Raw genomic sequence first — 12231 nt, 5'->3', positions numbered from 1 at the left:
GTAAATCCCCCCTGACATATGCGGCCCACACAACTTGCAAGACAAGTTTATTCTATCAAACCCTCCATCAAGTTCACCAAATTCCCACAGAGGGTCCAATTTCCTTGGCATGTTTGTAACTTGGTTGAACTTTGGATTCATGAATTTTCAATTTGTAAGATGAAGTTTGAAATTTGACTTTGAACTTTGAACTTTGAACTTTGAAGTTGAATGGTGAACCTATGGCAAAATAAGGATTACAATTTACAAGTTACAAACTTACAATTTACAAAAACTAAAAAGAAATTACATACATGAGTAACACAACAAAACACATGGAATTTTTGACAATTTAGGTTTTTAACAAACAAAATCAAAAACCCCATCAAATCAATTCAAAAATATTTGATAACCCATTGAATTCTTTTGATAAACAATGGGTTATCCAGATTCCAAACCCAACCAAAAACAATAAAAAAAAAAACCAAAACAAAGTTACAAAACACAAAATTTTGGTGCCCATACCGGTTTGATGGAGAAAATTTGTCTCCTCCTTAGCTCTCAATCTGTTTTTCTCCTCCAATCAGCTAATTCAGCTCCCAAACGACCAAGCTTTCTTTGCTAGGTCACTCCAAAACCTCGTCGTTGCCACTGTCTGTGCAAATGATTTTCCAAAAATCATGTTTTTGGTCTTATAAAAGCGTTGTCTCCGTGGCCCACGATAACTTCACATCGAATCGCGATTTTTTCGTATAAATCACCGAAAAGAAATAAAAATAAATAAATAAAATAAAATAAAAACCTTGTAATTATCGTGCGATTTTATCGTTGAAATATTTTATCGCGATTTTCACATCACTAATAGAAACATTGTCGAAAAAGTGGACAAATTGCAGTGAAGTGGCAGCAACGTTCGATCGGGATAATGTTCAGAACATAGTGTCAACGGCTGAGACTGGATGGTGACAAAGAGTCGAGGGATAAGGTGCAATGGATTGACGATAGTGGCGGGGTGTTGTTGGATTGTTTGTCGGTGAGATTAGGTGATACTATACGCAGAGATATCGTTGGATAGGAGCAGCGGCAATGAAAACTGAGAGAACGGGCTGGCAGGATGTGGTGGTTGGAATAGGCAATCGGTCGGTGGTTGAGATAGCTACGACGGAGGCTATAGCGTCAGAACAAGCAGTTGGCAGTTGAGACATCAGGTGTATCGAGAGGTTGTTGCTGCAGGAGATCTGTGACGGCGGTTTTTGTGTGGCTGTTGGTCAACGACTTTGGTAAAATGGCAGAGCGTGCCCTGTCTGATAGCCAACGACTATGGATTATGGCTGCGGAAAGGTTCAGTCGATTGTTTTGTTGTTTTTTATTTTATTAATAATAAAAATTTTAATTTTCACTATGTTTTATTTTTTTAATAATTTTTTTTTATATTCAAGCTTATGTGATCCATAATGAATTAAACAAAGTCTTTCGATAGAAATCACATCAGAGGATTTTTTGGTGACGCATTTCGAACCAACAAGTGTGGTTCATCATCAGGACCAGATGAAGAGGCAGACCATGGCAAAGAGGCTTAAATAGAGAGCAATGTAGAGACATAATTTCACGTAACGGCTATATTTGAACAATAATGTTTAAATTATAATATTAATTTATTAATATATTAAAAACAAATATTATTAAAACTATATTAAACGGCTAGTTTTTGAAAAAATATTTAAATAATGATATTATTTCATTAATTTATTAAACATATTAAAGGTAACGGCTATATTAAACGGCTAGTTTTTGAAAAATAATATTTAAATTAATTTATTATAACCAAATATTACTAGTTCTTGAAAAATAATATTTAAATAATGATATTAGTTTATTAATTTATTAAAATATTAATATATAGCGGCTATATTAAACGGCTAGTTTTTGAAAAAATATTTAAATAATGATATTATTTCATTAATTTATTAAATATATTAATAGGTAACGGCTATATTAAACAGCTAGTTTTTGAAAAATAATATTTAAATAATGAATTAGTTTATTAATTTATATTAATATGTAACGGCTATATTAAACGGCTAGTTTTTGAAAAATTATATTTAAATTAATTTATTAAAACCAAATATTACTAGTTTTGAAGAGTAATATTTAAACTGTGATATTAGTTTATTAATTTATTAAAAACAAATATTAATAAGTAACTGCTATATTAAACAGCTAGTTTTTAAAATAAATAAATAAATAATCAAAGTCAAACTTTAAAAGAGGGGAGTCAAAAATTATAAAAACGAGTGAAGACCCTAATCGAGACAAAATCATTTGATAAATAAAATAACTAATGGCAATAAAATAAAATAAATTAAAAATAATTAATGGAAAAATAAATCAAATAAAACAAAATATACACAAGTCAAAATAAATAAATAAATAAATATATATATATATATATATATATATATATATATAAACAGGTTTTGAGCATCTACTCGAATATATAAAAGCAGATGAATAAGAGACAACATAGGAAAATTGTGCACAGAAGATATTCAAACATGTTCATGTAAAGACACAGATTAGATTATTTAATACCTAACAGAGAATGCAACCATACTTGCCATCGAAAGGGTAGAAACAACAATATGTAAAAGGAAAGCTAGTTTGTGCATTTTAGGAGGTTCTGTTTTTTCTGTTGATATTGAACACTGTAATGGAAAAAATGAAATTCAGATGAATTCACAAGGTCATTGGAATTTCTACACTCAAAATGCCAACAAAATTTTACACATTTCTTTGGAAAACTTACCCTGGTCTGGAATGCCAAAATGTAAGTCGCATATGTCTAGCAGCTGATGTAAAAGTTACTCCAACAATCAGCATCAGTAGTGCCAACAATGAATCATGGGAACTCTGAAAATAATAATTAATTGTTGTCATTATTCAGTAAAATAAACACAAACTCCACTTAACCATGCCCTAACATAAAACAGAGAAGCTGTGCAGCAGAATGAAACAAGGGAACAGAATGTTAGTCAACTGAAAATTACAATAATTCCTGCACTTATCAAATAAATAATATCCAAGGCATATTTTATAACTTGTTACTTTCAGTTCAACATGGGCACGAGGCTAAACTGCAACCAGCTGTAGTATCTAGTCTCATCTATGGTACTAAGGCTACATGTTACTAGAAAGTACATGACCCCACTGAAGGTAGCTTCAGTGATGACCAGAAGGGACACCGGCTTTCTTGCAGATACTATCTAAGATAAAACAACTGCTGGTACATGAGTAATACCTAAAACTGCTTCTGACTTGCTAAGAGCTCATTCACACAACGAAACAGGTTTACACCCTATTACCATTCTTTTTAGCAGGGGTACCCATAGTAAAATTTTTGCATTATCACTTGTTTTCTGATGAACATGTCAGATTGGTGACATATAGTAGCCTTACTTGATAGGCTGCTTGAATTCTGATCTTTTGCTAATTTCACATTTCCAAAGGTAGTTCACGTTGTTTGAGGCACTGATCACACCTCCCGAGGCAGTTTTGGGTCTGTTTGTGGACAATTGGACACCTCCTATGCATGCCATGCAGAAGATCCTTTAGCACTGTTCTAGTTGTCACTTTATGAGCTGATGTGTCTTATATTGAGGGCCAATTTGCACCTCCAGCACATGTGACAAAAATTTTGGGTACTTTGGATGACTTGGAGGGGTTGTAGGGATGATGTGTTAGTCTCTTAGTGTCCTTGGATGATGTCGATGTCGCATGGGCAAGATATCTTGAAGAACAATTAAGTTCGAATAAGGATTAACTGTATGGCATTTTATGAGCCAAAATTTGATTTGTAGACATCTTCCATGCTTCATGGAGTGCCTTGATCCAAGGCAAGATGAAGGGCCTTCATTTGGAACATTAATTGAAGGTGTTTGGTCATTATAATATTTAAATCTTGGAGCTGTTAACATGATGTTTCCCCCCTGATGGAGAATCGGCACATCTTCTTAAGGTCATTGGTGTCTTTTTGAATTGGGAAGGCACTGAACCATTCTTGAAGTTACTTCACTAAGCTTTGAGGATTCACCATCGACCATCTACATCAACTATGGACCATTCTTGGGGCATCTTCAAGTGAACGTTGCCCACTTGCACCATTCAAGGAGCCTTTGGAGGGTAGGTATTGGCATCTTGGACCATATGTTCTCTTCTTGGGTGGATTGTCCCCTCTTTTTGAGGGTTTTACTCATCAAATCATTGTACAAGTGGCTTGACCACTTTATTTTTATGTTGCTATAGTTTATTTGATTTTAGGAGTTAGTTACATTTAGTTTTCTTAGACTAGATCTAAAAAATTAAATCAAACAAAGTCATTTTATTGTAAAGGGAGTAGATCTCACTCTACAAATAGAGGAGAGCTTCCTCACTTGTACTCATGGTTGGATTGTGAGAGTTGTTGAAATATGTAACTAGGTTTGGTCTTCATAATGACATATGTAATCATGATTTTATGTATTTAATGAAACGAGAAAAATGGATTTATTATTGTTAACCTTGAGGTATGAGTTTCATGCTCAAGGGAAATTTATTTTTAGGTCAAGCACCCATTGAGTGCTTATAGGGTTTGTCGTTGAGTTTACAAGTCAATTGAATCATTGTTGTTGACCTCTACCGATCAACTACCCATGCAGTACACCCCCTTTTTCTTTGTCAGAAGGGGCAGCACCTGATCAGCGTGTCCGTGCCATCCAGTAGTCATCAGCAGCTTGATCAATCTAATTGTAAACCCAGTCTGCACGTATGAAATGTAAATAATCTTAGCAGATCAGAGTCATGTATGTAAAGTTGCCTAGGTGGACCTAACTTTCTAATGATAATCTACGTCCCGGAAGGTTTTTCGTCTCACCGATCTACGATCGGCAGAGTTTTCCTTCAGCCTGACCCCAAAGCCGAGATGCATTTTGTTATTAGAACTTTAGGAGAATCCTAGTGTGTTAATCTGCTAGATTATAGTTGTGTCGCAGAAACTGGGTGGTTTATGAGGGTCTATGTTAAGTGGGTTTGTGTCCTTAAGATGTAAATTGTAAAAGTCATGATGTAATGTGTCTTGAGGGTTGAAAAATGTTTTAAATCCCCTCATGAGTCCTAAGTCCTAGGTCCTAGGTGATGTTTCCGAAGGCTTAGTTCGATGATCCATTTAATAAAATAATAAAATAATAAAAAATTAAAAAGAATTAAAAAAACTAAAAAATTAAAATAATAAAAAAAATAAAAAATAGAGCAAAAACCCTAAATAATAAAATAATAATATTTTAAGTGAATGCATGCAAAATATTATTTTTTAATAATAAATCGACGGATGAGATCAAGAGATGTCTTGATCCTCAGAAACAGTCGAGATCATTTCAGCATGGATCACTCGAACTAGCCGTTGGAGTCATTTCCTTTAAGTAGGGTGCTAGGGGTCATTTTCAAAAAAAAAAAAGATCTGTGAGTCTGATACTGGAGAAGCTCTCTTGTAAATCTGTTTCTGGCTAATAAAAGAAGACTTTGGGGTCCATATCTTGCTGGTGTTACTCTCTTAAAATGTTGTGAGATTGTTTTAGTTTCTGCATATTTTATTTTCAGTCATTGATAATAGCTTTTTTAAGAGTATTGTGAGCACAGGTATCTTGTTGACTTGCTAGGGTTTGGGTGTTGTTAGGGTTTCTGAAGCAATGGCAGGTATCTCCATTACTCTCTGAGATCTAGCAGCATTTTTGCCCTCTTTACTGATGGTTGTTTTGAGTTGTGCAGAAAGCATTTTCTGAAGGAATTTTGTGGGCGTTCGGGGAAGTTCTCGGCTGAACCAGCCAACTCCCGCAAGCATTTTTTGCTGAGCCCAGTTGGATTTGATCCTGGGTCTATCATTCGGTTTATTTTTCTAATTTGCATGAGAGATTTTCTGAAGTTCTTCACAGTGAAAACCTAAAATTTCTGTTCTTTAAAATATTTTCGTGCTTATTGCTGAATCTGGCTGTTAAGGGGCCAAGTTTGTACATTAGTCAGCTGTTCTAGGGTTTCAAATTTTTTGATCTAGGGTTTTAAATTTCTGCTTTTCACAAATTTTTCATTAGGGTTTTGTTTTCTTTTGTGTTTGCAGGTATAGGGTTTTGTTTTTGCAAGACTGTCGTCATTTTTCTCACCCACTGCACCTGTAATGATAAACGCCAATCCAGGCCCAGCAGCAAAACATTTAATCAGTACCCAGCATTCCATCAATGTCAGCAGAGCGTAGCTGCAAATCAGTTTTCAAAAAGGGTTGCCTGCGGGGGTAATACAATCTGTTGCTGTCATCTAAACTGAGCAACGACCTTTGTGGTTGCCCTTTTCAAGATCAATCCGCAGGCATTCGATTTGGCCTCAAAAAAAAAAAAAAAAAAATCTAAAAGATATCCACGCATTTTGCTTGGCTGCACACAATGGAGGACATACTGTAAAAAAAAAAACCTAGAAGGAACTTCACGTAAAATGTGATTGCTGCCTGGTAAATCTCATCTATGCTGCAGCAGCACGTCATTTCGTCCAGCATAGGAGAGTGACCGAGAGTCTCTGCGTGTGGTCATCAGGGTAATCCATCGACTTATGAACGGTATCGAAATTTCATGGTAACAGCTAAACAATTTTTTACTGTTTTAGTCGTATTACACATTTCCGCAATCTGGTATCTGAATTAAATCCTTTGGTGAACATCTAAGAGGCTCTGCGTATCACCATATTTTCTTTTGCCTGTGTTAGAAATTTTTTGGTCCGAGCTAGGGTCACGACTTTTGAATTCTGGCATTCATCAGCTCTTGGAAACCCTGTTACGCAAATCATTCTCACACCATTGAATCACCCTGCATCTGTAATCTCTCTTCTCAGCCTGTGAGGAAATGCGTCTTCGTTTTATAGTTTATGTGCAGGTCCATAACCCCGTCGTGCGTATCTGCGTGGGCAGTTCAAAAATGTTTTAAACGCCAGCAGCCCGTCGTTTTATCTGACTGTTATATGCCGAGGTAAGGTTTTGTGATGCTGTGTATTTATTTGAAAGCGCATTTTTTTTGTTTGACTTACGTTATGACGGATTAGATTAGGATTTATTTTGTTCCTTTTTTTTAAAATTATCATATGAAAATAAAAAATGTCGTTTTCATTTTCAACGTAGATTTTTTTTTTTTTCAGTTTAGATTTTAATTTGATTTGGTTAGATTTAAGCAATTCGTATAGTTTTGTTTAGATTTAATATAGTTTTTTTAAAGTTTAGTCCTTAGATTTTTATAGTTACGATTTTATTTTGTTTTAGATTTTGATTTTATGATAAAAAATATAAAAAGATTTATTTAGGTTTTGTTTTATTTTCTATATAGTTTAGTTTTAATATAATTTAGTTTTAGAATAGATTTTAAATTTTAAATTTTTAGATTTTTAATTTTCATTTTTATAATATTGAAAAATAAAAAATTAAAAAAGGATTTAAAAAAATTTTGAAAAAATATTAAAATTTTGTGGAAAATTAGTTTTGCCAGTTTCAGTGGTTTATCATATTATATCTTTCATGCTGAGATCTAAAATTTTCAAGTCGAGATACGAAATTGATATCTGGTTAATGATTTACGATTCTCGTGGTGGTTTTAAGCATTTATCTTCTCAAAATTCTCAGTTGCTGGATATCATTTTGGTCATGTGATTTAGCTGATACCCTTTGATGACAAATGATTGTTGTTCACGGTTTATGTTTCTATATCATCTAACAAGTAATCGTTTTAACCACAATATCTTAAGGCACTGGTCTGCTTAATTAATCAAATCCATCTAGTACTTATCATATCGTGTCTCGTGTCTCCCAACCAACTGGTCGACAGTTGGTCTCATCATCTCACAGGGACTACCCCCCTTAGCCGCAGGAGACAGGCTTAAACGGAGGGATCGGGGATCAGAGTGACAGCCCCCGGTCTGAGCGTTGTCGTGCCAATCTGTGCGACAACAATTGTCATGTATGAAAGACCCTTTTGGTCATGTTACATATTGTAAAGAAAATTAATTTGAGTCGAAAGACCCTCCAAGACCTCGTCATGATGCAAAGATCAAGTTGGCCTAAAGCTAACAATTTGTAACCCTCAAAAGCCTATAATAAGAAAGAACTCGACCTCATTTGGACATACTCTCAAGCAAGTTCTATCTCCTCAAGAAAGTAGTTGGAAAATGAAGAAAAAGAAAAAAACAAGATCGAAGTTTTGGGCCTCTCTCTCTCTCTCGTGTTAGGATTTCTACAGTTACTGGGCAAGACGAAATTCTGAAGCTGCATCGAAGTTGTGAAGCTACAGCTACGTCGAAGTTGTGTATCTACTAGAGAGGTCGAAGTTGCAGTAGAATTTGTTGTTCGAAGTTGCGAAAGAATTGTTGGACAAAAGAATTCGTTGGGCAGGTCGAAGTTGCAGAAGAATTTTTCGGGCAGTTTGAAGTTTTAGAAGAATCTGCTAGGAGGTCGAAATTGTTGAAGTTGCTGGAAGGAAAGCTCAAGAAAGGTTCGACTTGGTCTTGGAGGGTCCTAGTCAAGGGTCATGTTGACTTTTTGTAGCATCAGATATGCTCTAGCTTCGAAATTTTGTGGAGGGGCTAGAACACATAAGATCTCCAAGACCTAGAAATCGTTTGGTGAATTCCACTACTATTGTTTTTTATTAAAATAATTAATATTTTTAATAGGGTTCCCAAGTCTAAACTTAGGAAAATTAAAATATTAATGGGTATTGATGAAAATATAGGTGAGAACCTTCTAAGAGACGAGGATCAAGTCTAATATAATCTTAGCCATTGATTAGAGATTAGATCACGGTCGTTGATATCTCAACAAGAAAAGTATAAACGAAGACTTGAGAGTCATTTGGAGACACACCAGGGAAATACTCAATAACCCGAGGGAAATCGATTCTCAAGGAGTAAGATTTCGATTTCAGAGGGAGAGTTGGAGGGTGAAAGAAGAGGAGGGCATCAATATCAGTCAGAGACTGAGGAGGAGGTGACGCAGATCATTGGAGGGACAACACTGAGAGGCAGCATAGCAACAGACACAGTCCTCATGCAGAGATGACGCAGAGCTGACGCAGTGAAGGCTGGAGGGTGTCTCAGGTGCCAGAATTTCTCTGAAGGGAGGAGGAAAATTATCTAAGGTGTGTTCTCAGAGGTTTCTCTGTGTTCTATAAAATCATTCCTTGTAAAGAGATTGTTAATGAAGAATAATAAATAAACCCTCATCTGTTGCAACGTTTTTCCTGTGAAAATTCTATCACTGCAACAGCTGATTTAATTTTTCTACTTATTTTCCAATAAGTTATTTATCAAATTTCTTCAATAAACATTAAAATAAATTATGTTGCAGATATCACAACATAATACAGAAACAAACACATGCACAATAATCAACACATCGACACAGATATTTTGGACAATAGTCCCCGAAAAAACCAATGTGGGAAAACCGGTGCAGCAAGGGAGGATTTTATTATGAAATTCTCCAACACTTCCCCCAGTCTCAGCGTTAGCCTGGCTGACCTCTGTGTAGCTCCCAGACACTTTGCGTCAGACCCTACCTCTCTGTGTCAGCACTGGGCCTCTCTGCGTCACCCACACAGGCCCTTCAGTGACTGCACAGTCTGATGCTGCCTATGCTTCTGCCTCTCCAACCTTTGAGCTAGTCTTTTGGTACTACTCCCAACTCTCTGTTCCGTACTTGTTGCCTCCTGCTGCTCTCCAAACCACTAGTTCGAATTTCTCAACTAACACCGCTCCAGAAATCGAACTAACTAGTCTCCCTCAATGTGTCCTCCAACTGACCCTCAAGCCTCTTCTTATAATTTTCTCGTTGGTCCATCAATGGCCGAGATTAAATCTCTAATCAACCGCTAAGATTAGATTTGGCTTGATCCATGACTTGTTGACCCTTCTAACCCCGTTTTATATTAATACCCATTTATATTTTATTTTTCCTAAGTTTAGACTTAGGAAATCCATCAAAAATATTAATTATTCTAATATCTCCCAAACCATTTAAAATCTGCCCAAACCATTTCTGGGTCTTGGAGATCTCATGTGCTTTAGCCTCTCCACCAATTTTCATGGATAGAGCACATCCGATACTACCCCAAATCAACACTCCCTATTAGCGAAGACTACGCTCTATTTATACTCCTCACTGAGTATCACTCTGATCATCAGGCATCGGTCCCTGTGCTGATGCTAGGCCTCCCTACCCAACATTCCCTACACTGTTGCATCCTGTACTACTGCCCATGGTCCTGTAACTGCCACTGTTGCATATGTACGCAACTCGCTCTGCATCCATGTTGTTGTTGGTCCTTTCTTCCAACACTGCAACTCCCTCTGCCACATTGCACCGTGCTACTGCTAACTACTATCGCACTGCAACATCACCCCCATTTCTTCTATTGAAATGGATTTTTTATCATCCCCATCTTTTCCCTGAAATAACCAAACTTTGTTCTTCCAAGGGCCTTGGTGAGGATGTCTGCCACTTGTTCTCCTGTAGGAGTGTAGCTCAACTATACAGCTCCTCGTTGGACATAGCCTCTGACAAAGTGACACCGGATATCAATATGCTTTGACCAATCATGAAACACTAGATTCTCATACAGCTTGATGCAACTCTGATTATCGCACATGATCCTTGTCGCCTCCATTTTTCTTCGAAATAGGTTCACAAGCAGTTTTTTGAGCCATATGGCCTCACACGAAGTTGTGTTCGTTGCCATATATTCTACCTCAGATTAGCTCAGAGCCACGGAATTATGTTTCCTACTGCACCAAGAGGTCATTCCTGATTCAATCTTGAAACAATACCCAGAAGTACTTTTCCGATCCACTAAACTTCTTGCCCAATCTGCATTTAAATCCACTCAATATGATATCCTTACTCCTGGTGTACAAGAGTCCATAATCGATTGTCCGCTGTAAATACCTGAGAACATGTTTGGTTGTTGCCCAGTGCACCCTCTTCGGTTCCACCATGCACTGACTGAAGGTGTTGACAGTGTAGCAAATGTCTGGCCCGGTATTGACAAGATACACCAGGACCCTATGAGCTACCTGTATAAGGTGGGATCAACATCCTTGTCTTCTGATGCATCAATATTCTTCCAGTTGGTGATCATTGGAGTAGCCATGGGTCTACAGTCCTCCATCCTGAATCTCTTCAAGATTTCTGTAGCATATGTTCCTTGCCCAAGGAAGATCTCTCCTTTTTGTTGCCAAACTTCCAACCCTAGGAAATAATGCACTCGTCCCAAATCTTTCATATCGAATTCTATGGCTAGATTCTTCTTGCAGTCCCCGATGAGCCTAGACAATCTTGTCAGAAAGAGATCATCCACATACAATACTAAAATTAGCGGCTCATTCTCTACAACTAGATAGTAGATATTTATGGGTTTTCCTCTCAAGTGGATAGGTTTTGGCCCTGCATAATAATAAAACCCTCAATTGTTGCATCGGTTTTCCCACATTGCGTTTTTCCAAGGACAATTGTCTAACAATAACTGTCATATTTTTGTGTGTGTGAGCTCTATATTTCTCATTTCCAGCTTTTACTTTCCGCAGCGTATTTTTATTGTGAAGAAATTGCAGTTTGATTAATTCATTATTTTGCCATAACAAAATACACTGCATAATTTTATTAGTTGGAAGAATTAATCCCAATTGCTACATTTCAAGCGAATTTTCACAGGCACTGATTCCCATCACTCCTTTTTCTCTTTAAAAAATAAAACACTAAAAATCTCCAAAAAATATGTTTCACTCAGGGTACCATTGACATCACCTTGTGCCTAATTGAACATGCCTTAGTGATCCTAGTAGGGAAACCCCCTTTTGTTCAGAGGAGAGCCAGCCTAAACCGAGAGGACAGGTTGTTGATGTGATAGTGGCTGACCTTCCAAAAGAATCCTGTCGGATTGTGCATTGCGCGCTGGGGATTTTATTGCGCACATACAATTTGGACAGTAACACACCCCAAGACCCAAAGGCATTTGACTAGAGTGAAAGTTTGCCCCATTACAAACCACCAATGGGTTATTTCAAGTGGTGGGGTTTTCTTTGAATAACAATGATGAGTCAAACTGCAGTCATAGATAGCAACCAGTGATGCAAGTCCTCGCTGCTAGTGAACAACTGATAGGTTTTCCCACCTTTGTGAAAATAACACAAAAAAAAACT

The 12231-nt window shown here is 36.7% G+C and overlaps 1 protein-coding gene across 2 annotated transcripts in view; it reads right to left on the bottom strand.

Moving 5' to 3' along the window:
- The window catches only part of LOC149244545 (uncharacterized), a 317274-nt gene that overhangs the window by 109811 nt on the left and 195232 nt on the right, over positions 1-12231 (bottom strand). For both annotated transcript variants that reach the window (XM_089374885.1, XM_089374884.1), the window contains exon 8: positions 2786-2889. In XM_089374885.1, coding sequence (XP_089231011.1) covers positions 2786-2889 — 104 coding nt within the window. The remainder of the gene's footprint in view (positions 1-2785; positions 2890-12231) is intronic.

The sequence above is a fragment of the Pinus tabuliformis genome, chromosome 8, assembly GCF_031772625.1.
Source record: "Pinus tabuliformis cultivar Carrire ecotype Pingquan chromosome 8, CPIR1, whole genome shotgun sequence".
Classification (NCBI taxonomy): Eukaryota; Viridiplantae; Streptophyta; class Pinopsida; order Pinales; family Pinaceae; genus Pinus; species Pinus tabuliformis.
This window is presented reverse-complemented; position numbering and strand designations above follow the sequence as displayed.